This window comes from Sardina pilchardus, chromosome 17, assembly GCF_963854185.1.
Source record: "Sardina pilchardus chromosome 17, fSarPil1.1, whole genome shotgun sequence".
Classification (NCBI taxonomy): domain Eukaryota; kingdom Metazoa; phylum Chordata; class Actinopteri; order Clupeiformes; family Clupeidae; genus Sardina; species Sardina pilchardus.
The window spans coordinates 2,489,074-2,515,473 of record NC_085010.1 but is presented as its reverse complement, the minus strand read 5'-3'; the positions used below and the strand labels follow the sequence as shown (position 1 = coordinate 2,515,473).

At 42.2% G+C, this 26,400-nt stretch overlaps 3 protein-coding genes across 4 annotated transcripts; 2 read left to right on the top strand and 1 right to left on the bottom strand.

Moving 5' to 3' along the window:
- The first annotated feature begins 548 nt into the window (after window positions 1-548).
- Window positions 549-7,704, top strand: LOC134061925 (fibulin-1-like). Its single transcript, XM_062517761.1, has 16 exons — window positions 549-793; window positions 1,371-1,506; window positions 1,590-1,731; window positions 2,001-2,066; window positions 2,233-2,322; window positions 2,435-2,572; window positions 2,653-2,790; window positions 2,914-3,057; window positions 3,314-3,439; window positions 3,536-3,661; window positions 3,745-3,864; window positions 3,978-4,109; window positions 4,227-4,350; window positions 6,125-6,267; window positions 6,357-6,497; window positions 7,346-7,704. Exons 2-16 carry the CDS (start codon window positions 1,462-1,464, stop codon window positions 7,483-7,485), a joined length of 1,815 nt encoding a protein of 604 aa, XP_062373745.1. The 5' UTR covers window positions 549-793; window positions 1,371-1,461; the 3' UTR covers window positions 7,486-7,704.
- A 608-nt stretch (window positions 7,705-8,312) lies between these two features.
- atxn10 (ataxin 10) lies at window positions 8,313-17,633 on the top strand. The gene is made up of 11 exons (XM_062517762.1): window positions 8,313-9,255; window positions 9,429-9,614; window positions 9,733-9,818; window positions 9,990-10,086; window positions 10,243-10,410; window positions 10,506-10,586; window positions 10,707-10,869; window positions 12,139-12,247; window positions 12,782-12,960; window positions 15,323-15,386; window positions 16,116-17,633. The coding sequence occupies exons 1-11, from the start codon at window positions 9,125-9,127 to the stop codon at window positions 16,307-16,309; spliced, it is 1,458 nt and encodes a 485-aa protein (XP_062373746.1). The 5' UTR covers window positions 8,313-9,124; the 3' UTR covers window positions 16,310-17,633.
- wnt7ba (wingless-type MMTV integration site family, member 7Ba) lies at window positions 17,631-24,940 on the bottom strand. 2 transcript variants are annotated; one of them, XM_062517764.1, is made up of 4 exons: window positions 24,656-24,940; window positions 22,878-23,104; window positions 20,447-20,718; window positions 17,631-19,580 (listed from the first exon to the last, which is right to left on the bottom strand). In XM_062517764.1, the coding sequence occupies exons 1-4, from the start codon at window positions 24,736-24,738 to the stop codon at window positions 19,101-19,103; spliced, it is 1,062 nt and encodes a 353-aa protein (XP_062373748.1). In that variant the 5' UTR covers window positions 24,739-24,940; the 3' UTR covers window positions 17,631-19,100. The 2 variants fall into 2 exon arrangements, with proteins under 2 accessions (XP_062373748.1, XP_062373747.1); XM_062517763.1 differs by lacking the exon at window positions 24,656-24,940 and adding an exon at window positions 24,513-24,576.
- Between the last annotated feature and the right edge of the window lie 1,460 nt (window positions 24,941-26,400).

Below are 26,400 nucleotides of genomic sequence, written 5' to 3'. Positions count from 1 at the left end.
CTTACATTAGGCCTACATCTAATTCCTGCATCTAAACCTGTCATCAAATCATGAATGGTTGGTGTGTGCTTGTGACTGTCTAAGTGTTGAACCTTATTGTTTCAGTTAACGTAATCACAATGAGTAGACTAGGCCTACTGTGTTTATCAATGTATTTCAGAAGATTTATTTTCTTATCGGACATGAGTGGTTTCCCCTCAAAAATGTGCGGTTTTCTGAAGATAGTGACGCTATCGATGTTGAGTGTAAAGGTAGCAGTGGAGGGACTGACCTTCCCAAATGACTGCTGCTCAAGGCGTGAACCTGGAGCCACGCGCACAGCCAACCTCGTTTGTTCAGTCGCATCTGTCTCTCTGTTTGTTGCATGAACTGCTGAGGGCTGGTAACTGAAAACCCGACTGTAGCCTACCGGACTTTAGCATTATAAAATATCTCAAATATATTTTAATGATGTATCTTTGGATTGTAGTGTTTATGTCGTTATGCTACACATTGGCAGGACAAGGTAAGAAAACAACTTATGTTTAACACAATCCCAAATTTAGCCAAAAAAGCATAGGCCTAACCTATTGATTTGAGTGCTTAGATTTGAGACAAGAAAGTTAGATTTTCGTGTGAAATGTAAGCGAATGTTTCACCTGTACAGGTAAAGAACATAAAATATTATTTTTTATTTTAAAACAGGATTTCGGCAGCCATCTGTGCATGGGTGTTGTAAGGATGGGAGGGAACGTGCTCAAGACCGCCAAGACTGCACACTTCTCCCTGTAATATCCAGGCTTACCAGCTGCAGGTAACACCTGGATTCCCACTGGTGCATAATGAACGTTGTAAACACTATGTTAAAGGAAGACTAATGTCGCTCAGAATTACAAGCTTTGCACGAGGTCACAGACCTATGCTAACTTTACATCACATCAAGCGCACAAGTTCATATGAGGATGATTATGTTGGCAAAGTAGCGTAAATTCAGAATGAATCGAAGAGCCTGCTGATCAACTGCATCCTGTAATTATGTGATTGAGAGGAGCAGTGTTGTAGAAGCTATGTTGTGGTTGAACATTGACAAGGCCATTATATTCCCCTGGCAGAATGCTATGTGCTCAAAAGAAATATTGTATATAATATTTCTTAAAAGGACATATAGGTTATATGGCATGCAACATTTGTGTCCTAAAATGGTAATCACTTTACCAGAGATGCATGTCCAGAATCAAGATTGCCTTCATTTACAGGACCCTTTAGTCATTAAAATCTGTCAGTGTGTGAGCAACTGGTCTTGTTAACCTCTCTTATTGCCAACTCCTGAGGCCCCTTCTGATGGCCTAGTTGTGTTTACTGCTCATGTGATTCCCCTCACATCCTGGCAGGATTGCCCAAGAGCAGTGCTGCGTGGCAGCCACAGAGGACCTGTTTTGCAGCAAAGGCACACACCAGGCTACAACATCTGAAACCTGTGAGATGCATGCCTTCAGTGGAAGTGATATGGAAAGAAGAATTGCCAAGGTTTGCATTCTGCCTTATTTTTCTCTATTCACCTCCAACAGCTCTCGGTAACGAGTCATACGTAACACGTCTCTTCTCTGCAGACATGCTGTGACTGTTGCATGCTGGGTATCGAGGCTAGCCGAGAGGCCCAAAGCTGTTACCTAAGCATTTCTGTTAACAAGCACTGTCAGCAGGTAGCTAAAAACTGCTGTGTGAAGCTGGACAACACCCCCAGCCAAGAAGGTACGTTTTACATTATGCACAATTATAACCCAACAGCCCAAACTCATCCTATGATTTTGGGTTGAACTCTGTTGGCATGCAAAACATAAAGTCGTCGATAATTTGTCCACCATGCACCGTGCCCTGTGAGATGGAATATTCAGCATAGTCTGTGATGTTCCATAAACACATGATCAAATCTGTCAGACAGACTTGGAGAGATAGACAACTAAAATGTGATTTAGTTCCTGTGTGGAATCCATTAGCAACTTGTTTTTTCCTCTTCACAGGTGTCTTTAACATTATCGCTGAAGAAGGAACCTCTGAAAATGAACAAAGCAGAGCATCATGTGAAGGTACTCTTGTGCCTAATCCTTGTTGCTGGTTGGTTGTTTGTGTATTTTTTATTAGTCAAGCATGATCTGGTTTGACAGTATTGGAACGCTAATTTCTAATGTTGATGTAGAACTACAGCATGTGTACAAGTAATATTCATATACCTTCATATGCATTCTTCCTTAGGGTCAAAGTGCTCTCAGCTATGTGTTGGAAATGGGGTCTGTGGGTGCTTTGAGGGTTACAAACTCAAGCCAGATGGATTCAGCTGTGATGGTGAGTTACTAAATGAACTCGTAGACCACCAGTAATCACCCACATTTGCTTCCAGTCATTGACATCATGTTTTAAATACGTCCTGTGTCTCTCTCTCTCTCTGTGCACACAGATGTAAATGAATGTCTGGTTGGCTCTTCCACCTGCCAGCAGGGGGAGCAGTGTATCAACACAGAGGGCTCGTTCCGCTGCCAGAGATTGGCCAGCTGTGGGACAGGCTATGAGCTCACAGATTCCAATCTGTGCAAAGGTGGATTCCCCCAATATCTTATGTGTAACAAAGCCACAGAAACCCATTTCAGATCGCTAATTATGCTATTGCATCTTCAGATATTGATGAGTGCTTGACTGCAACCCACAACTGCGCTGCTGAGTTTCGGTGCGAGAATAAACCAGGGACCTTCAGCTGTCTTCCTCATTCACGATGTGAGGAGGGATACTTACAGGATGCTGTGGGAAACTGCATTGGTGAGATTGAAGGCTATGATCTACAAACTGAATTGTAGACTTGGTTATTACCAACATGCAATCTCTCTTCCATTTGAATCCTCTTTGTTAACTACTGTGTGTGTTTATGGGCTTCTCTCTCAGACATAAATGAGTGTGTGACTCTGGATAGCCCCTGTCAGCCAGGTCAGACGTGTGTTAACACAGTGGGCTCCTACACCTGTGAGAGGCACAGAGTGACATGCTCACGTGGCTATCACCTAAATGAAGATGGCAGTCGGTGCTTAGGTAAGAATGAAATTGTGTGTGTGTGTGTGTGTGTGTGTGTGTGTGTGTGTGTGTGTGTGTGTGTGTGTTCTTGTGTGTGCGTGTGTGTATGTGTGTGTGAGAAGGAGAGAGAGAGAGAAAGAGAAAGACAGAAGAAAGAGAAAGAGCGAGTGTGTGTTTGTGCGTATGTGTGTGTGGTCACTGTTGGTGGGTCTGCTGAGATGTTAGGCGAGCTGTAACTTGTGCTCTGTTGTGCTATTTTTCTCCATCTCCTCAGATGTTGATGAGTGCAAGAGCTCCCGGCCCTCCTGCGAAGGTCACGGCTGTGTGAACCTGCTGGGCTCTTTCCGTTGCGAGTGCCAACCAGGCTTTATATTTAACAGCATCAACAAAGTATGCGAAGGTGGGCTGGTCCTTGTGATATTTAAGAATACTAAAAAATCTGCTACTTCCTTTTGCTAGTTCAATTAGAATGTTCACTTTTTCCTGTTGGTCATAGATATCAATGAGTGCAGGCATTATCCAGGACAGCTTTGTGCACACAAATGTGAAAACACCCCTGGGTCTTACCAGTGCAGCTGTGATGCAGGATTCAGGCTGGACAGTGATGGCAGGAACTGCAAGGGTAAAGAGATAAGTGAACTGTTAAGATGACATGTATATGCATACACTGAAATGTACCTCTTCATGACTGAGATGTTTTAACAGATGTGAACGAGTGTGAAAACAATCCCTGCAACCAGGAATGTGCTAATGTCTATGGCTCTTATCAGTGCTACTGTCGTCTTGGCTACCAACTTAGTGACTCTGATGGGGTTACATGTGAGGGTAAGAAGAAGATATGATGTCTCCTGAATGCATGGGCCTCACTCTTGACAGACACAATTTTACAGTTAAGACCATAGAAATAGTTAGCTAACACATTGTTGATGTTTTCCTAGATGTAGATGAGTGTGCCCTATCCTCTGGAGGGAAGGTCTGTACCTATCAGTGTTCAAACACAATGGGAAGTTTCAAATGCTCATGCCCTGCCACAGGCTACACCCTGGCACCAAATGGCCGATCATGTCATGGTAGGAGCCTAAAGATCTGTATTACATTACAATTGTGTTACACATAAATATGAATAGATGAATCAAAGCATGTTTTCATCTCTCCTTTTTTCTCTCTCTTTCTCTGCTGGTTTACAGACATTGATGAGTGCGCAACTGGAACACACACATGCCAAGCTAGTGAGACTTGCTTCAATATACAAGGGGGTTTCCGTTGCCTGTCCTTTGATTGTCCTCCAAACTTTCGCCGCATTGCTGAAAAGTGAGTCTTATGCAGTATACATTTTGTCCTGAATTGTCTTGTACATTTTGATTCTATATGAAGACATGTCTTATTTTGGGTGAGTAGACAGGGTAGGTTTCTTCGTAATGGTGCTGGTGGAAATGTGGTCTCTGTTCCTCTGTAACACGACTTTTACTTTATCCTGCTCCTTCCGTTCCTCTGCCTGCCGTCTCTCTAGCCGTTGCGAGCTCTTACCTTGCAGACGGGCACACGAGTGTCTCTCTCTTCCCTTGAGAATCTCCTTCTACAACCTCACCTTTCCCACCTACCTCTCTGTACCTGCTGACGTCTTCCGAATGGGACCTTCTAATTCCACACCTGAGGACAACATCCAACTTGCCATCGTAGCAGGCGACGAGGAGGGCTACTTCAGTGCTCAGAAACAGGGCTATGGGGGGGTCATATCCCTGCAGAGGACTCTGACCCAGCCGCGGGATTTCCTGCTCAGTGTAGAGATGAGGCTGACACGTTATGGCACTGCCAGTCTCTATCTGGCCAAGATAGCTGTGTTTGTTACTCATGGGCAACCTGTCCCACCCATCACACTGCCATAGTGAGAGAGTGCAATGTGTTTTAGCGTGGTCTTGGTCTTGATGGCAAGGAATACTATGTGGCTTTGTGAATGCTTGATGTCTGATGATGCCCTAAACAATTGTGTTGTATGATTACTTCCAGAGGTGGAGTATAGAAAATATCCCCTTATGCAATTGATTTTCTTGACAGATGTTTTGAGTTTGAACTGAAGTTGTTATGATGATTAAAGTTCCTTTTGAGACATTTCCATACAGATCAATGATCTTTTACCATTAATCCATCTTCTTGTCACAAATATAAACCCCCTGTTGCACCCTCAATGTTAAAATGCAGCCTCTGTGTGCAGCAGCTAGTTATCTATTATGGAATTGGTCTGCCTTCTGGCTTGGCTTGCAACTCTGTGGTTGTGTCTTCCAAGAATCAACCATAGGTGTATCAACTTATATGCAAATACTCTGTGGCCCTGGTGACTCAGATTTCCCTTACCTCTGCCAGATTAAACCTATAGAGGAATAAGGATGTCCCCTTTCAGAGGTTTAAGAAAGACAGAAAAGAAACACAGATCCTATTTATGGAGATGTAGGCTCTGGCACCAGTTAGAGCTCAATTTGTGGTTGGAAGGCACCGCTGCACAGAAGAACAGTGGCCCACAGTGTTAGTTTTGGGTGGTAATCAATGAGCTGACTGTAAATGATATGAAAACAGTAGTTGTGAGTGACTTGGGCCAGATGCTTGTTGAATTACCAAATTCTTGCTCATGGTTTGGACATATCAAAGTGTTGGAGTTTGGAGGTGCAACCTGAAGAACACAGAAATTAGTCTGCGTAGGTGAATGGCTTTCTACTTTATATTTTTATTCCATTGCTGACAGTTTGATTTGTACCATCCATAACAGCCCACTCATGAATATGAGTGTGAATTTCCATACTATTTCTTATGGGATGACTCCTAGCTGGGAAAAGTGATGTTATTGTAAACTACACTATTATTTTGTGGTGCTGGCTACAGACCATAAGAAAAACTTGGACCTACCTGCTTGTGACTAATTGCAAGTTTCAAATCATCAGAGAGCCATGTTTTTGTCTGGGGCTTCTTCATTGATGAAACATTAAACCTCCCTTTTAAACTTTGTGTATGCTTTTTGTTCTGTGCGTCTGCAAATCACACCCAAGTCAAAAATGTGTTGATGCAAAAATGTGTACTTTTTGTCTATTTTCAGTACCAATGATATGAGTGTGGACAGACTTCGCTGTTTGAAATCCTGTCACTTCCTCGACACTGACTGTGCTATGGAAACAGTGAAATTAATTTCCCACTCTGTCATCTCCTTAACCACATTTAAAGAGCTACGACAACCAGAGGGTAGGGATCTTTTGGCTGTTGATTATCACATGAGTAGTTGTGCTGTTGTGTAGCAAATGGCTGACAATAACTTGATGGTTTCCTTACAGAAATAGTCCTTCTCAGAACCACGGTGTCCTCATTCTCATCCCCATACCTGAAGTCTCCTCGTGTCAAATTTGGCATCCTGACAGGCAACACACATAACGCTTTTGATGTTGTGCAGCACCCTGAGAACCATCATGTGTTGGGTGAGTGTAACTGATGTTGGAGTAGCAACCTCCTTGAATGATAGTTTAGCCTGTGAGTTTTAAGAGTTTCTGGTGAAAACTAAATTCACTGTAATTCGATTGCTCTTTTACAGAGCCCCTATGAGGACATGAGCAAAACATTTTTAACATGTTTGGTGTACACAAGAAAGTTTCTGTCGCAAACCTTTCTGGTGTGCACTAGAAACGTTGTCATGCACACCTGAGACATATGTTATTGCTGATGTGATTGGGATAAGACAAAAGAGACATTTTGTGAATGGATAGCTGTCTTTTCACATTATTTTGCTGTGTTCACTGTGGTGTGGAGATGGTTTCGACATATTGACATTGTGCTGGATTGGTAAATTGGATCAATAGCCTACATCTGGAGTGGAAAAACTAACCTTGCTCAATTTAAGTTTAATGTGCAAATGGAAGATTATGTGCACCCCAGACTTGATTGTTAATCTATTTCTAACAGACTGACTCTGTGATTGTCTCTCCATATACTGTATCTGGGCAGAACCATTTTTATTTGAGTATTTTTAGACTACAGTCACATTGTAAATTGATCTGGGAGATATTGTGGCAGTATCAAGATAAACACTATGTAGCTTTCTCAAAAAATGTCTGTTTTTGACTTCAGCATTCCTACACTACAAAAATTCCTCTGGCTGATGTAGACAAAGGCCAGACATTGCTTTGTTTATTGAAAGATAAAGATCTCTATGGCCATTACAGGAAAAGAGATGGTGACATCAGCCAATTTCTGAGGCCCGTGACAAGCATGAACTAAATTGAAAAAGACCATCATACTCTGTCCTAATTACATGTCCTCTGTTTTGCAGGGGTTGTGCGCCAGGTCAAGGCTCTTACAGGGCCATTGACTGTTATCTTAGAGGTAGCTATAGACCACACCATTGATGGGGTTCTCAGCTACAGGAACATTGTTCGCATTAACATCTTTATTTCAGAGTTTTGGTTTTAACTGTCGATGGTGTTCTTCACATATCCATTTTGTAATAGACCTCATGGTTGAAACCATGCAGCGTTCCAAAAATAGTTTTATTTTCTTTTTCTTAATTTGTGACCATTCATAGCGAAATCAGTCGTTTTGCGCACAACGTTATTTTGAGAAAATCAACAATAACAAACTTCCGGGTTAAAATGTTGAATTTCACGTTTTCGCCTAATTCGACTGTATACAGTCTACAGTTTCATATCGTGAACGCATTTCACGGAAAAACATACGTTTTGACTGTTAAACCCTGCGAAGATTCAACACATTTGCTGTCATTCCCGTTGTGCACGCGCTGCTTAAAAAGGTGATTTCTCCTCTTCTGGCATATCGTGACAGGAGAACCATGTCAACTTTGGATGCTGTTATCTTAGCGATAGTTTGTGTAATACCCTCGATATACATATCGTTGGAAAGCTTAGTTTATGGCCGTTCACGTGAGCACAATAACTTAATTTAATTAATTTTACCGAAACGACTGGTTCCGCTTTACAGGGTCACATTTAGTCTCTGTACCAGCATTTGCCAGTGATACTGAAAAATTCCTAATAATTCCACATACTGTGAATTGATTTCAATGGATAATAAACTTCAGTTTTAACATACTAATACCATCTGATTTGTCTAAATATATTTTTGACCACTGTGACAATACAGTTCTGGAATGTTGAAGCTTAACGTGCACATGGCACAGTACTCCTTCCTCATTACAGGATCACTTTATTTATTAACCGTACACCCAACCAAACCCAAAGGATACCTAATGGGATACCAACCATAATTATAAGCTCTGGTTTTCACCATCTTCCTCTTGGACTAGAAGACATGCCAGAATAAATACAACATGCACCACAGATTGAAGAGCCAGGGAACTAAAATACTCTGTCTCTCAAGAGTATTCAAAGAGAATCTTTGGTTTTTGTTGCTGCAGCTGTAGCACTTGTCCCACAACTTGTTTGTAAAAACAAAAAAGAGCAGGAATGATTGATTTCAAGTCTTTTGAACACTTGATGCAAAAAATATGCAAGATGTTTTAGTTCAGTTGAAAGGGTAGCCTACATTACGTCATGGGCAGTTTGGTGAGCTGTGGAAAACTGATCTAGGCTACATGTCCAAGAACACCATGGAGAGATGTAGGAATGCAACTAAGGGCATTTTCAGGATTTACAAGACGTTTGAGTGCATTAGTCTATGACTCCACCTGCACACTCAAACATGTCCAAATCAAAGCATTCTTAAAGTTAATTGCATAGGCCTAGGCTACTCTGGAATTTAGGTTGCTTTATTAAAACAAAGTCACAACTCCAGCCTACTTTTGAAACAGCTTACATTTGTGGAGTTGTTGAGTCAATCAAAACACTATGCCTTATTACTTTAATCGCCATCTAGTTCGGCACCAAGGGGTACTTTCAGATCCGTTGACCTACCTACGTTATTGCGCAACATAGCCTAATAAACAAACAAACAAACAAAAATACAGGAATGAAAATAGTAAGCGAGTGGCCTAAAAAATACAGAAGCCTATGTTGCACTACATCCACTAGGGGCACAAAACTATCCTCGTGCGCTTCAGGATTTCATCTAGAACGGAAGCTAAACAAGGACAAAGATGGCGCAGCCTTCAGACGCGATGACCAACCTCGTTGAGCATATGAAAGATGCTGTTACCGAAGAGTTCGGTGAAAAGCATTTGAATTCTTTAAAAAGTTTGACCACGGCCCTGCGTGTCCCGGACTTCAGGTATTACATACTTATCATTTTGTGTAAATTACTTAAATAGTCTGTTAATGTTCGCTAACATCAGTGATGCTATTATGCCGTGACAGCTGACTACCTACCACATAGAAGGGCAGTGAACTAGCTGCTATGCCATTACGTTAGTTTGATGTTTGCTGTAATGTTCCTTTTTTTAGGGATAGTGTTAAAGATGATGTCTTTAATGGACTCCAAATGGTGCTGGAAAAGTCATTCACTGAGATAAAGAGACTGGTGGAAGAAACTGAAGAGAACTCATCAATGTGCCTTCAGATTGCTACAGAATGTTTCAGAAGTCTGAGAAATGCATGCATCCAATGTCACCACAACCAGTGTCGATTGAGGTGACTATCAGTAATTCCCCATACACCTTTCACGTTTTGAACCTAAATGTATCCGTGCCAATACAAAAAAGCTTGCTTTTGTCTGACGTATATTGAAAACTGTTTCTGTCATCCAAAGGGAACTGGGTTTTATTGAAACGACAGTTGGAATTCTCAGTGTATTGTACAAACGTCAGCACCGAGAATCAGACTACCTCTTTGATAGTAAGTTATGAATTGAGGGGTGTGTGTCTGTCTGCGTGTGTGTAAGTGTGGTTATACATGTAGAGTCTGTATTCTTGACATCTTGTTGATTTTAGACTTAAAGGAGCAGCACCTTAAAGGAGGGTATTGAATTACTAGACATTTGAAACTGCTACTCTTTTTACCCTTTAGCTTTGCGCTGTGGGATCCAATTTCTTGGTAATTTAGCAGTACAGAACCAGAACTGCAAAGATGACATTTGGGCGCATGGTTTTCCTCAACTCTTTTTGTGAGTGAATTTCCTCATACATTAACGAATAATATTGATAGGTATTCTTTGTTTAAGTTCATGTCATTGTTCACAATATTTCAGATAATTAGTCTGGTTATCAAAATGTAGGTTCATAAATGAACATGTTGTCCAATCATTCTTGCTTGGCTGCAGGGGACTTTTGGACATACAAGATGAGAAAGCCATTGCATATACTTGTATGGCTCTTCATACCTGCTTGAATGAGCATAAAGTGGAACAGTTAACAAAACAGCCAGACTGCTTTGCAGTAGTCCTGAAGGTCATGGAGCTCTGCAGGACACAACCAGAGCTAGACTGGACGTATGTTACCTCCCGAGCAGCATTCTATCATTTTACGTATCATTGTGAGTTGGTTTTCAGTGTGATTAATAAGTGTTAATTAAATGTTTGTACAGGATTCTGATCGTTACGGAGCACTTCCTCAAGTCTCAAGCGCTCATTGAGAAGATGCACTCTGCCATGAGCCCGCAGGAATGGTAATTTAGTAAGAACTCTAGAAAGGGGTGAGCTGTCACTGATGAGCTTGTGTCCAATATACAGTGGACCATGTGAAATGTATTTGCACTCAATAAATGTGAGCTCTCACGCTTCTCCAGGTTGACCCTGCTGGAGCTGATTTCAGCTCACCTGGGCGAGGGGGGTGAGGAGTCTGAGCAGTGTGGAATCCTTCCAGCCACAGCAGAGTTTTTGGCCTCCAGCTTCAAGGACTGTTGCAAATCAGTTTTGCTTCTCAACTCTGGTTCCTCTTCAGATGATGAGGTGATTATGTGTATCAATGTACTGTATATTTTTCAATAGCTAAAAGTGTATGACTATCAACTAAGTCTGTGCAGTACTGGTGTGGGAGAGTGTATTGGCCACGATGATAAGGGATTTAGAAAGGACAGGGATTGATGGGATCAGGGGGTTGTGTTTTGTTTTTTTCATTTTTGTCAGAGCTGAAGTGTTAACTGAGAGTGAGTGTGATATGTTGAGTGAGTGTGTGAATAGGCCTCTTTGATTACTGCCTAGGCAATGGGCAGTAGGATGTATAGGAACTTTTTTGCAGTAGTGTTTGAACTCTCTTTGGGACAAAAAGGACCATAGAAACACATGGCTTATAGTTACTGGATAGGTCATGTTGAAGTTCTATTTCTTGTAAAACTAGTGGAATATGTAAGTTAACAGCCTACGACTGTTCACAATAACATTTTGTGAAATGAGCTTACTGCTTGTCTCCCCCAGTTAGATAAGATGACGCATACCCTTCCCATCTCTGTGCGTGTAGTAACTCACTCTCAAGCGCCCACCGCTAGAATAGCTTAGAGTTAATAGTTCATTGAGGTGGGCAGTTGAGTGCTAGCCTATAGCACTCAAACATGACAAAAGAACTCCAACATGTTCTAAGCATACACAGACTTGGAACTATGTTCTTATTCAGGAAACGCACTACCACTGAGTGATTTGGAACTATGTTCTTATTCAGGAAAAACACTGCTACTGGGCGATTTGGACGCAGCACCTGAAAATCTGCGATAGCGGTGCTTCACCTAAATAAGAATGTAGTTCCATGCCATGAAAATTGCTGTGTTGCATTTTACATTGACATTAATATACATTGTAATTGTACTAGTCACATCATGCAAATTCAGCAATGTTTGAGGTCTCACTTTTGGGAAACAGGCTAGTTGGAACTGCTTACATCAATGAGCTATGCTAAGCTATGCTAGCTGTGGATGCTTCAGACTGAGCTAGTGCATGAACAGAGAGGAGAAGGATGTATATCATCTTACCTAACTCTGGAAGAGATGGTGAATAAGCTAATTTCCCAAATTGTTGTCCTTGTGTTCCTTTAACATGGATAACATAAAAACACTATGAGACAAGATCAATCGTGTTAGTACGTAATAGGCGTCAAGAGGAAGTTGTTTACAATGATTTAAGAACTGCACATACAGAGAGCCTGAAACCCTCTTAGCCGTGTAGCTCATTTTTGTTTATTTGTCAGAGGCAATACTGTGTACAAATTCTTGCTCTTCTTCTTTAAAGGAGGCTATTGTTGTGATCCGACTCCTGGACATTCTCTGTGAGATGACCGCAGACCTGAAAAAGTTCATGTTTCTGCAGGATTATCCAGATCTACTTGAAACTACCCTTGGTAAATGCATACATTTTATGAAATGGTCACCTTTTCCACTGTGAAGTATTGCATAAACAAATGTCCCTGTGAAATTCAGGAACTCGTGTTATGTTAGGAGTGTAAGGCACTCTTGAGGATTCTTCAGTTAGTTCCCAAATTGTTTTTGAGCATTCTTCATTGTACAGTGCAACACAGTGGGTGGTTCCCTACCAGCATAATGTATATGCAGTAGATTCTACCTGTCTTTTGAATGCCCCCTAAATAGCTGTGAATTAGTGAAGTGAAGCCGGGTTTGTGAAATCTAAACCTCTAGCCCAGTCTTCTCATTTGTTACCTTCATTCTTCAGAGATACATTTGTCAGCACCCTTGCTCTTAGACCACATCTCGAGCAGGAAAACACTTGAGGCCTGCATGCTTGGCTCAGGATTAATGAATCTTTAGTCTCGTTCCACCTCTCTGCCTCTAAACTCGCATGTGTGTTGGACTGACTAATGTGTTTGTTCTTTCTTCATGGCGTCCTCTATCTCTTCTCAACCCCACAACCTGGTCAGTACTTCTGAAAGAGGTGCATTTTCTCGGGAGGGAAGGTGGAAATGTTTTCAGCTCGGCTCAGAACTTCTCTCAGATGGAGACAGGGGGCGCCTCCTCTCACCCCATTGTCAGTTTTAAGGCCCATCTGGTGCGGCTGATTGGAAACCTGTGTCACAGAAACATCGCTAATCAGAACAAGGTTTGCTCCTTCTTTGGACTTTCAATAATCAGGTCATTTTATGTCTGCTGTTACAAAATACACTAGGTTGTATTATGTCTTTGTGTTTTGCTTATTTTCTTGTCTTTGGGAGAAATTTGCCAAAATGAGTAGAAATATCTAGGGCCAAAGTTGTTTGACTGTGTTTTCCTGTTGAACCTCTAAGCCTTAAACCTTGGTTGAACTTTTATTTACATTTACAGTTGAACAAATGGATCACTGTTCAGTTATAACGTGTAATTTGCCTGATCACACAATGGCCAAATGAGTCATGGGCCCTCACTTCTTGTGGTGAGCGTGAGCCAAACCTGCATTAAAGATTGCCTGCACGTTATGGCACGTTACTGCACACATATTAAGTACAAGCGTAGAGTGCTGTTGAGACGTTGTCAGCATGTCTGAAACTGTGTCACTTTACAAAGTGGCAAGATCAATACATTATAGCATTTTCGAAAAGTTAAAATGTCACTCCAGCTCTTTGGAAATGTTGGCAATGTCTCCACAACAGTCTAGAGTTGAATTTGTACTGCAAAAACATGTATTGTGGGTTGTAAACTAATATGCCTAATAGAACAGACTAGAATAGCCAAGTTGGTTATAAAGAGCTAAACTGGTGACAATCATTGACTTTGTTTCCATGCACACCATATTCCGGTTTTATTCAAAATAACAACAATATTCCAATTTGACATGAGTCATGTAAACACCTTATTCCAGCTGCCATAACCCTAATACTCCGAATTCTAAAAGCGGGAATAACAACCCTAGCATATGCCTCTTTTAACCGGAATATTGTGACATTGTGACATGGAAACACATTAGTCCTTCTGCCCATTTTTGTGCAAGGAATTTTGGTAGTTTGCTTTGATGCCCTGACACTTGGCAAACATAGTGAAAAGTGTGGCAAAAGTTTGCACTTCTAGAGTGAAGACGAGGTCAATTTAACCTGAGCGTTTTAATGTCAAGATGGAATCTATTGATGGGTGGAAGCATTGTAATGCTCAAAGACGCAGGTTTTGCACACACTGCTGGCAGATTAAGAATTTGTGAAAACCCCTACTATTAGCCTAAAGTGTAAAACGATAGCGGCTGTAATCTGGCCAAATACACCTATTTTGCGGTCATGAATGAAATTCAGGGACCGAAACCATTGCGACGTCATGACGCAGATCAGAGAGGGTTAAAGCGGAGCGAGAGGCGCAAACGTTCGAACATTTCCGCGTTCTGTTTTCGCAAAGGGGAGGGGGGGGGGGGGGGGGGGGGGCGAAATCCCCCTTTAAGCAGACCTAGAAACATTCGAACTGAACTGCTTGCCGATCGATATCCCACTATGACGACTTTGCGACACGCCTCTTTAAGCAGACAGGAACTGTTCGAATTTTGCTTCCATAGAGATGCATTATGTGTCAGTAATGAAGGATCTTTGCGCAGATACTACTTCTACTGCACAACACTGCTTTATTCAGCATATGCTGATAAACTGGAATATTCCGTTCCTGCTACACATGGAAACATCCTGTTCTGAATATTGCCGTAGCCAGAATATGAGCCTTAATTGGAATATGGTGTGCACTGTGCATGGAGATGTAGGCTATGATTGTAAGTTGAACTCATCATCACTGTTCAGATATGCAACTTATGCTTAACAAGAATGCAAGTTTTCATGTCGCAGGCAACCTTGGTAAATGTGGTCCTGTATCTCTTCTTTATGCCTCTGTGTTGAAGTATGGAAAACATTGCTTTTTATTGCATGTATGTTGGCATCTTTCAAATCCACACTTATCACTTGATAGTGCACAGTATATGTAATGAGTATATGTTACTGCCATGTGTTTGCCTTGGCCAATTAAGCATGTATAAGCATATCATGTGTGGAACATTCTAGTCACAGAGTGGAGTTTAGCACAGGACAGGCCAGCCTATTGGTTTGCCTTTTGGCCTTTTGAGTGCTTTACTCATCACTTTCCCCTGCCTAGAATGGTCTCTCTCCCTGATTCAGGTCCAGAGGCAAAGCTTGTGTATAATTTGATGTATAGCATTAGGGATGTGACGGAGACCAGTGCAACCCATCATGACGGATGTAACCACATATGTGTTTTCTTTTATGGAAACGTTCATACTCCCTCAGACTTGGATGACAAAAGGCTGCTCCTGACTGCCCCGAATTGTGCAACATTGGTGTCTGTTGCTCATTTTCATTTTGCCTTTTTTCTATGTTTGTGTCTTTCTCTCCCTCTTCTTCTTGTCTTCCGTGAAAGTGATTCTTATTGAATTTGAACAGAAGTGTTAATCATATCTCTCTCTCTCTCTCTTTCTCTCTCCCTTTTCCTTCTCCTATTCTCAGGTCAGAGATTCAGATGGCATAGCACTTATTCTTGACAACTGCAGCCTTGATAGCAACAATCCCTGTATCCTTGTTATAAGCCCAGAGCTGGTTTGTGGCAGTATGGTGTGGGGAAAGCTTTGGTCTGCCCCGTCATTTGACCACAAGAACATTTTAACAAGATGATGCCTTATGGAAAATGTCCAACTGTCATTTCTTCTCCTATATACTATATATGTGTGCATGGTGATGATGATGATGATGATGATGATGATGATGATGCAGTGTTGTTGTTGTCGCTTTTGTTGTCAGTGCAGTGAGTTTAGTTACTGACTCAGCAAGTGTTTTCGGCACTCACGTTTCCTCTTTAGAACACGGTAGCTTTGTGTTAGCGGAGAGGGTACTCTGCATGCTTCTCTTTTCACTGAGGGATGAGCCGTTAATGTGAGTGTGTGACTCCGAGCTCTGTCCCTCTGACACAGCTTCCTGATGGTTCTGTCTCATGTAGCCAGCCGTGTGGCTCAGGTGGGCCATGTGCTCACAGCGCTCACAGCTCACAGCGCTCGTGCCCTGGCTGAAATTCAAGGGGTGGTATACACTGAAATACATGAGATCATGCTTTATTTATTGTTTCCCTGAAATTGTCTATAGATATAGACTTTATAGTTGCTGTCAGATCAAACATTGACCTTTGTGATGTTAGACATGAAACATACACATCAACAAACTAACTCCCATTACAGTGTTAAGCACAATCCAAAAATGTTCTGAATATTTGTTTCCGAGATGTTTTCCTTCACCGTTTGTTCCTCAGTCATAAGCCAGTGGGCTGTATTTGCCATTCGGAACATTCTGGATAACAACGTGGAGAACCAGCAAGTGCTTCAGACTCTGAAGAGGCAGGGTGTGGCAGATGACTCCGCCCTGAGAGAGATGGGCTTCCGGGTAGAGGAGAGGGACGGCGGTCTTCTTCTCCGACCTGTCAAGAAGGACCCCAAATCCTCCTGAAGAGCAGAGCTGACATGCCTGAGCCGTCATGCCATCAGGAAGCGCAGGTGCTCCCCTCCCCCTTCATCCCCTACTTGACCCAGTGTAAGACCTCTGGACAATGTTGCCTTGGCTGGACACAAGACATGAGTGTATGTCTTGAGTCACCTGAGGCGTTTGGGACGCCAGTGGGACACTGTTCACAGGAGGGAAAACTGACATCAGTTGCTTACGTTTTTTTCTTAATTCTTTTCTGAATTGGTAATTGGCAGTGGAGACTCAGGCTAACACACCGATGTGCACTTACAGTCATGGTCATTTGATGTCCTGCACCAACAGTGGTCGTAGGTCTACAAAGTTCACGGGGATCTCAGTAACGGCTCTTTCCTGAGTTAAGTGTTGCTTTGAGGAGATCATTTTTGGCGTGTATTTCCCAGATGAGGAATCTTAATACCATCGCTCTTTCAGAATAATGTGAAACTATCCTCTGTAAACAAACTTTAAACATAAAATCGGATTTGATCTAAATACAAGAACTACAGGGGGCTCTGTGTCTAAATCTGCGTTAACTTAAGTCAAGCCAGAGTACAGTCTCTAGTGGCTCCAGTTTTATTGTCTCCAATTGAGTCCTACCCAAGGACTGTAAATGGATTCAAGTCTCCATGCCGGCATAAATCAGTCTGTTCTCATTTCACTGGGTGTCATATGGCATATGCCTTTTGACTCGAACTGGAACAACAGAGCCGTCGTTCACAGTGAATCGGACCAGAAGTATGAGCTCGCAGAATGACAGCCCTTGCCCCATGGATAAGCTGAGTTGTCCTGACACCACTACAATGGCCTGCTTTACAGACCCATCCTCTCGCTCAGCCCCCCTGTTTTCTCTGCCTCATATTTTTTAATGACAAAATGTTTGTGTGAAACAATCGGGTTTACTTTCCCCAATCCAGCGTATAGTGACGGGAGCTTATGCGGTTCCGGTCCCCAGGATTTCAGACGGTTAACAAAACACATCTTTACTTCTGCTCTGCTGGCTGCCTGCAATGCTTTTCACACACAGGAAAAGCAGCGCGAGGGCTGGCTGGCTGACTGAGGTGGAGTCAGTGGCTTTTCAAGCGTTTACTGTGCAGGACAGCAGGCAGGAGCAAAGGTGCAGTAAACTAGCATTTCTAGATCTGACTCCAGTATCATCATTATTATTATTATTATTATTATTATTTACTACAAAACTCATGGCATCCAAAACTGCAAAGATGGGAGTGTGAAAAGATATATGATTTTCAAAATAACTGTGTCAGAATGGTCTCTTTGCTTTGCACAATAAAAAACTGAAACCCTTTCAATATTTTATTGTCTGATCATGTACTTTGTACAGTACGTAAACAATTTTGACCTAGTCAGCAGCAAACCTCCAGTAGTTACTGACTTTGTCTTTTACATTTTTGCCAATCAGTTTTGTGAATACAGAAGTACACTGGACTGATGCAATGAACAAAATACAACCAGGCTACAAAAGCAGGAAAAATCATTATGAGGAGTTTAAAATAGAGGAAGAACCTGGGATACTCAGAAAACAATGTTTACATACATTTTGTCTGGGACAGATATTCAATAGTAACATACTATGAAATTAGTAGAACAATGAGGATAAGGAAATAGTAATAATGCATGGCAAAAAGTGCCATATCTTATACATATAAAAATATACTTTTAAATTTGCCATAGTTTTATATTCATATAAAACTCATATAAACAATTCTGAATAAAAATGATGCCCAAAATAGCTTGATGACCTTTAACCCTGTCAGACCTCAGCTGTATGGTTAGGCAAATTCCATCAGCTCAGGCAGAAGTCAACTCCCCTGGAAAGATTTTTTACAAGCAGGACCAGTGAAGTGGAATTCCATGTCTCTGGCACTCGTGGGAATGTTCTGTGTATGGTAACATTGCATGTCCATCCAGTTCATTGTGGCCTCACAGAGACAAAAGTAAGCTCCAAAGGTCATACCCAAAGAGCACCAACTTGCTGAAAATATCACTTAAATAAATCATGAAGCTATGGGTTCTGATGTCTTAACATCTTGGGATATGGTCTAAAAGGCATAAGCTGTAAGTTTGGCTGTAGACTGTATATGTGAGTTATCAGTTGAAAAACAGTTGTATTGTTAACAGAATGTTGTCATTAGGTGTTGCTTAATATTGGCAGCTGAGTAGCAGTGAAATCAGTTTTCAGAGGTCAAACCTAAAATAACCAGTTCAGTGCCTAATGTCCAGAATCTATGCATGAAGGGAAAGATCCTAGCTATGACATAAATCATCTTCAGTGTTCAAACAGATACAGTGCGACTTGACCACTGAAATATATTGCCATTTCTCAGTCAGCAGCTCATAACTGTCATCTCGCAGTCCATCCATTTGCAAATGGCATTCACCATGGCCACAGCTCCGAACAGACATTCCAGTTTGAATAGGTTCTCCTACATAGTTGATTTGTCCCATAATTGGAATCTTTTCCCGCAGGGAGTAACATCCACATTGCAGGAGATTTTGATCTGTTTCGTCTTTCTTTGTTATATGTTTCACAACATATATTTTCATTGGTGGCCTAAATTGTAATTTGCATTACAGACAGTTTATTTGAAGGAACCGATTTTCTAAAACCATGCTGTCCTTCCCCCTAAAAGAGTATATTATGTGCAAAATGAAGCCATTAAAGAAGTCGTCTCCTTCTTACTTCCTCCACTACTTTCTTTTTCATCCTCATCCTCAGTTTTGGTGGCTCATGGATTGGCCCTCCTCCTCCCACTCTTCCTTATTTGCAGGTAAACACCTCTGTTCTCTCACTGCACGTGTTGCACTTGACGAAGCAGCACCACTGGAACTTGCAGTTGCACTGCCACACGCGGGTGTACTGGTGGGTGTTGTGTCCCCGGCCGCAGCACATGAGGTTACAGCCGTCCGTGTGAGGCGACGTGTGGTTGCACAGGCGTCCCCGAGTGCCCGTGCTGCCCGTGCTGGCGTCCTCCTCGCAGTAGCTGGGCGAGCGCTCCAGGTACACCAGGTCGGCCACCGTGGGCTTCTGGTAGCCGCGGCCCTGTTTGAGGCGCAGGAACGAGGGCTGCCGTAGGCGCGTGGCCCGGACCGCCTCCACTTGCACCGCTGCGCTGTAGCGCTCCTTCAGCACGTAGCCAATCTCGCGGAATTTGGGCAGCGTTGTCCAGCATGTCTTGGTGGTGCAGGAGCCCGAGACGCCGTGACATTTGCACTCCAGCTTCATGCGTTCCTCCAGAACCTGAGGACACATGGGTGTGGTGAATGGAGACATCAGTCACAACATTCGAGTCTACACGTCTACCAGAATTCCTTATTATTTTTCCTTATCATGGATCTCATTTGCCTCTTCATGCCTCGGGACAGGCCACCTGGACCTCATCTATAGGGGCATTAGCATGTGGCTGTTTTTAACATTAACATTTTAGTGTTACCTCAAAATGTACAAAAGCTCTTTTGGAATATCTGAGGACTTGCAAAGCTGTGCCAGCTATATGTCAAATCCAAGAGGAAAAAATAAGTTACAGCCAGAAGCACTCTGTAATTTTCTCTACCTTCCTCAAGGCCACATCAATGAGGAGAAAAATGTTTCAAATAACCATCCATGGATACAGTTACATTGGAGTTAAATATGGATATCTGTTGCTTTTTGATGTGTTACAGATACATTTTACAGACAGATGATCATTTAACCGTTTCCTAGCTGGAAATGTGTGACTCTTCTAAAGAGATTAAATCCTATTGATACTGACAAATGGATGGTGCTGCTCAGCAGGGACAGTGGTTTCTTCCAAGCCATCATTGAAGAACCACATCATTTCCTTTTTGTGTTTTCCACCTCATGCAAGTTTAACTTTTTCGTAATTAACTGTTTATGTTTTAGATGGACTTGAAGTGGTATCTTGTATCCAAACGTAATGCTCTGTAAATTGATGTACAGATGTCAGGGTTATGGCAGCCTTCCATTTGGCAACTTCCAGCCTGGGTTTGCATTCCTGTGATGAAACCTTCAGCTTCAGCTCTAACCGTCGTACTTAACGGACTAAATTTTAAACAGACACATTTTATGTGTTTCTGCCAATATTTTTTTTGCATTTGTTGACTTACCTTCCTCCCCGCCTCATTGTTGTGAAGATTCATCAGCCTTCGTGCGTTCTTTTTAATCTCGCGAGCGTCCACAAATCTGCGGGAGAACTCCACGCCGTACTTGACATCGGCCGAGCAGCCGCCCCACTTCCAGCCCTCCTCCTGGTCGTGGTAGCCCTGCTTCTCACGGTCGCAGCCACAGTGGCTGAGGTTTCCCTGGCTGCAGGCCGCAGTCACTGCGTGAGCCACCCCAGCAGCAGTAATGGCATATGTGAACGCAGCCTCCTTACTGCCTGGGAATGAGAGGATGGGAGCCATTGGACACTGCTACACAGATCTTCTTTCCACTTCTTATACAGAATATTGCTCACTGGTTCATGTTCATGGCAGTATTTACTGAATGTCTTGAGACACTAGGCAATGTAGCTGTATGGAATTAAGAGATACATTTTAGGGCTCTGCCACACAAAAGAGGTTACTGGTTGTCATCGAAAAAATGCTGTTGCTTGTTTGGTAGCGCTCAAATATTACCACTCGCTATTCTCAGATACAAGTTAGGACAAAAAAGTGACACCTGCTGGTTGGCTTGATGGACATTTAGTGAATATTTCCCATGCAGCTGGAAGTAGAAATATTATGCATGACAGTTATGGTTTGGCCCAATGTGCAATTCAGCAATGGTCAAAGTGATCCTTTTACAATGGGATTGTGTTGTCTCGTTTCTGGGGGGACTTCACTTTTCTAAGCAACATTCCGTTCAAAATGGTGATGCCTTGCTGACCAAAGCCTCTTTTTATATTGTGGTTTTTATGTTAACAGTATATGACTGTCTGAAATGCAGTTTTCCAACCAGGGAAACTGGCTGATAAGCAACGTTGTTGTCATACCATTTAAACCAAAATCATAGGTATTATGACAGAAACTAATAGGCAGCCACAAAGGCATTGCTATTGTGACAACCATTATTACAACTGACCATGAAAGACAAAGCTTTTCTTCATCACAAGGGTCATTGTTTTTTAGTTTAACAGTTCATACTTTTACTGCTAGATGGCACATCCCACCCAAACAGGCCACTATGGCTTGCATCTTTAATGTTTCCCATTGTTCATTCATCCATCTCAATGTCCTCGACATGTCTTGGACCACATTAGTCTGCCACATGATGAAGACCACACCAAACATTCTGCCTTTCACTTCATCCTTATCATATAAAATCACAGTTTAACTCTTCCATCTAGGATGGCCAATGGGGCCGTCTCACTTTCCAATAAACACATTCATACTCACTGCACTGTGAAGAAATAAATATCCAATGTCCGGTGTTTTCTGTGAGGGTTATTTACCCTCAATCAAAATATGTTGGCCTGGACATTTCTGAACAGCCCAACTGTTAATGCATGGCGTCGCGGGATGGCAGGCGTAATTACATGGCAGTCTTCCAAACTGACAGACCTCAGCTTCTCAGCTTCATGCGAGACAGAGACATACTGTCAGCTTTGTGGTTCCTTGACCTCAAATTCTGGACAAAATATGAGGCTTTCTTGCTGGTTATGAAGTTGCGTATTGCATTGTCCTAGTTGTGTTATATTGACTGACTAGTATTATGTGGACCGCTGCACTGTTCCAAAAATCATTTTATGTTATTACAGCATTATGATTAGTGGCCTGGTGTGCTCTGTTCTTTTTCAACCCTTTATGGCAGCCTGTCAGCCCAAGTTGTCATATACTGTAGTTAAGCTTAACTCAATATGTGTAGAGTCTTATTCCCTGGCATTTGATCAAAACTACAAAGTCAACTTTGTCTGCTTTAATTTAATATGTTGTAGCTGTCTAAGCCAACTGTAGATTGATAGGGAAAGGGGTACATGAGGAAATGATTGTACAACCCCATTAGAATTCTGTGACTGTCTGATTCTGGCCTGCATGTAATCTGCCATGTGAATGAACAGTGTTGTGAGCTATGGGAGATAAAGTTTAGGATATAATGAAACTGTATGAGAGGGCATGTAATATTATTCCTAACAAAAGACGTATTATCATCAGGCACTGGCCAAACTGCACCTCAAACAAATGATTGTTACCAGAGTTATTCGGATAAAACACATTTCCAAACCACTCTGACCACAACAAAAGGTTTCATACAGAGAGGCGATGCCTGCAAGAGCATTGCATTTTAAGACCACATGGCTCTGAGAAATACATGTGCAGAAAGTTGACTCAAAGCAGGATTCTCTTTGCTGTTCTCTTTAGCTTATTTCCACTGCCAATGATTCAGTATCAATTTCACAAACTCTAACACCTTTCTTTACACATGCAACATGCATATTCCTGTGGAATATTTTATCCTCGAGACAGGTTCATCCCACCATTTTCCCAAAGTAACACGAAAACCTTCGCTACCAAACTACAACTAAAGCCCCAAGGTACCCGACATGACCAGCAGACTGACCTACTCTCAGCTCTTGGCCGAACACGGTCCTCTCTCCGAGGGCAGAGCAGTTCCAGCGCCCGTAGCGGAATTGGTATTGGCACTCGTTGATTCCCAGCTGGGCACCTTCGCCAATGACGATGATGGCATCGGGGCGGCTCTGGCAGATAGCTCTTTGACGGGGGGCTAGGCCAGGGATCTTATTGCAGATGATGTTGGCACCCAGAGCAACCACTGAGGAGAGGGCCCTGTGGAGATAGACATTTACAGATATGTTAGTCAGAAAAGCAGAAGCCCAAATTGAGCAGTCCTTACTCCTATGTTGTGAGTGTCTGTTCATCATCAATGGCTGTTGTTTCTTGGCTTTTTGTGGTTTAACTACAAAGCAATGTTGAATAAAACAACAAAATGTCATGGAAACATTATTACAGGAAGAGACTGTGATGCAATACATTTCAGCATAACATGGACACATTTGTCTTGCCTGGTAAATAGGATCCATAAAGGCACCCACATGGAGGCAAGGAATGGAATTTGTGAGCAGAAAAATAAACAGTCCAAACAAATTAGCCGACTAAAGTGTGCTGGTTCACAGACACAAACAACATGCAATGAATTGTCAGAATATGCCATGCAGTAAGAATGTAAGCATACAAACAAAGAGACTAGTCCAGTAATTCACACTGGATCGTTTCCAGCTTTATTTGCAATGTTTTAAAATTCCTCATCAGTGTGAAACTGACAATGAGAGAAAGTTGTGATCACTCCAGAGATAACAGAAACTTGGTGATGCTCTGAAAAGGTTACTTAAGGACTGACATGTCCACAGGAATCTGTATCCTTCATGATGTAACATAAAGCCATAATCCAGGTATCTTTAGTTTTCCACAGTCATAGCCTGCTGTCATTAAGCGAATTAATCACGACCCGCAGCAGTTTATCACACTTTCAATAGACTTTGTTAGACACTGTGGTGGCCAAGACAGAATATCAAGCAGTAGCTTATGCAAACTATGCTCTCCCAAGAACGAAAGAATAATGAAATCCCCAACTTTAACTGCAGCTTTCCAGATTCCGTGTCGACATAAGTAATAGATATGTCCTTGCCCAGAAAGAACGCACAGAGTTCTCCATACTTTATAATACCAATAGTAAGAATTATCTCAACGATTAAAATTGCATGAATTATTGGGTTATTAAAATATAGCCATGAGTCCTGGCTACTGTTATCAGACAACGCAGTACAGCGCGGGCTTATTCGCTCCCTCTTTTCCAGATGCGGTATTTTGAGTCATAACCACAGAAAACAGCGCGTGAGAACAGGGAGTAATGCGTTAAACAATTCTTATTGGGTTTGGCTTTCTGGGAACAAAATTTCACTTTTTTAATCTAGTTATCATAGGCTACATGTTATGGTTGTAGAATAGCCTTGCCTACAACTGTCAAAACGACCACATTTAAAAGAACAACTAGATAGCTGGTTTAGTGATGATACCTTACTCAACAATATCTTAAACCAAGAGTCAGGGCTTCCTGTTGTAAAAGACAGTACACAGCACAGCCTACTAAACATTGGGTGCGCCTTACTATCAGTATAGCCACATGTAAAGTTTGCGTTACAGGTGCTTCAGATATGTCACCAAGATGCCAACTCACCGCATCTACGCACAGCGTACCCACCTGCTGCGCGTAATGGACAAACTCAAAGCAGTTAACTCTGTAAAATATTCACTTGTTACTTAATATTTAGACTCTCCGTAGTCAAAGAACGAAGTATAAAGCAAATTTTGCCAACCTACAGGTAGCTACCGCTGGAGAGGATGAGGAAGATCTGTGGGTAGTAGACTGACAGCAGAGCATTGCGAGATGAGATGATGAGCATGGTGACATTGAACAAGCGGATACGGTATTTTCTGTTTGAAAAATCAAAAAGCGCTGGTGCGACTGTAATTCCTGAATTAAGAATGTAAAGTAAAGCGGTGTATCCGTGCTCCTTTGTGGCCGTTTCTGCGATAGTCGGAGGAGCTTTGGTGCTATGCAGCTCCAAGCTCCCCGGACCATGCGCTAGCTGCGGGTGCAGAGACAGGATCCGTCATCTCATAGTAATAGGGGTAGGAGTAATAGGGTTAGACTGAGGACCTCAGTCCCAACTCATAGTGAATTCAAAGATGTAGGATATCACGGATGTGCCCATCTTGTCTTTCTGTCCTGCCATTGGCAGAGGGGGGGTATGCAGTCCGCCCACCTTTGTGGTACACTGTATCCAGATATCACGGAAAGTCGCTCGCGGTTTAATCACACTGAGAATTTGACGAAATGAAAATCTCTCCAGTTTTGCGTTGGATACTACACTTTTGCACGAGGTGTTGCTCATGTGATGCATTTCTATTTGAACCTTCTAGTATTGGAAAACATACGTCTGTATAGCCTAACACTCCTAGACTATAATTGAATGAATGCGTCAGTTGGCATTGATATATGTTAGCAGTGAGAACAAATCGACCACGACAAACACTGAATGGTGGTCTCGAAATGGACGCGTTGCAATCCTAAAAGTAAATGATGCACACTGTGTCTTTCATCGCTTTGCTAGTTGGGACAGGTGTCGGGTTCAGTTCCGCACAGTGCGGAGTCAGGCAGATGTAGGCTAGTGATGTCTGTGTGAGTGAAGAACATCTGCTTAATCGACGCGAACCCATGTGGCATAAATTAAAAGTACAATTCATGTTCTAAAGTTTATGAAAACACGTTTATTTCTATTTAAACTCATCTGTTAAAATGTGTATTTTTTTTTTTAATCTATAGAGCTGATGCCATTTGTGGCATCTGATCATTTTTCATCTTCTTCCCACTGCATTGTTTTTCTGTGTAATTCACGAGCGTTAAGGAGGACGTTTGAATCCCTTTGACAGTTTGCATCATTTTACTCTACCTCAACGCTTGTGTAAAGGGTAGGGCTCCTCCCTTCGGCGATTCATGGAAATGCGATCAGGAAACTGGAATCAGACAATCCCTAACTCCATTGGGCCCTATCTTGGCGATAAGAAACGGATGGTCAGAGGCGTAAAGATCCAGGGCAGTCCATATTCAGCGTGATTTTGTTCAAAGGGGTTGTTCTGTTTTTTTATCAGTCATGGATGTGTTTTGGGCGTAACATCCTTTATACCAATGAGAGTGGTATGCCCTTTATCATGTGTCATTCCCTTTAACAGCAAGGAACGCAACTTCAAACAGCACATGGCTAACTTGTCAGCGGTGCATTTGAAGAAATCTGTTTGCACGCCAGACCTCCATGTATGGAACAGGATCCCTCTAGTCTAAACCTTGCTTTACTAAAATCCGTTTGTGACTAGCAGAATATTGGCTACACTCCCTGATATTTGAACTCCTAGATAAATTGAAATGAACTTCACCGTGGACTTATTGTCAACAGCTCTACACAGTTATTTACTCTCACTGACTGACAAGGGGTTACCATCGAAAACATAGCCTGAAAAAAACAACAATCATGTTCGAATTACTGAATACAAATTCTAACTTATTC

What these genes read in the sequence shown, in the direction of transcription:
- LOC134061925 (XM_062517761.1), top strand. Translation starts at nt 1,462, where the DNA reads ATGCATGCCTTCAGTGGAAGTGATATGGAAAGAAGAATTGCCAAG. An exon ending in TGCTGTGGGAAACTGCATTG is followed by an intron (nt 2,791 to 2,913) that starts GTGAGATTGAAG and finishes CTTCTCTCTCAG; the next exon opens with ACATAAATGAGTGTGTGACT. An exon ending in TGATGGCAGGAACTGCAAGG is followed by an intron (nt 3,662 to 3,744) that starts GTAAAGAGATAA and finishes ATGTTTTAACAG; the next exon opens with ATGTGAACGAGTGTGAAAAC.
- atxn10 (XM_062517762.1), top strand. Translation starts at nt 9,125, where the DNA reads ATGGCGCAGCCTTCAGACGCGATGACCAACCTCGTTGAGCATATGAAA. An exon ending in GTTCCTCTTCAGATGATGAG is followed by an intron (nt 10,870 to 12,138) that starts GTGATTATGTGT and finishes TCTTCTTTAAAG; the next exon opens with GAGGCTATTGTTGTGATCCG. An exon ending in TCTACTTGAAACTACCCTTG is followed by an intron (nt 12,248 to 12,781) that starts GTAAATGCATAC and finishes CAACCTGGTCAG; the next exon opens with TACTTCTGAAAGAGGTGCAT.
- wnt7ba (XM_062517764.1), bottom strand. Translation starts at nt 24,738, where the DNA reads ATGCTCATCATCTCATCTCGCAATGCTCTGCTGTCAGTCTACTACCCA. An exon ending in CGGCCAAGAGCTGAGAGTAG is followed by an intron (nt 20,719 to 22,877) that starts GTCAGTCTGCTG and finishes TCTCATTCCCAG; the next exon opens with GCAGTAAGGAGGCTGCGTTC. An exon ending in ACAATGAGGCGGGGAGGAAG is followed by an intron (nt 19,581 to 20,446) that starts GTAAGTCAACAA and finishes ATGTGTCCTCAG; the next exon opens with GTTCTGGAGGAACGCATGAA.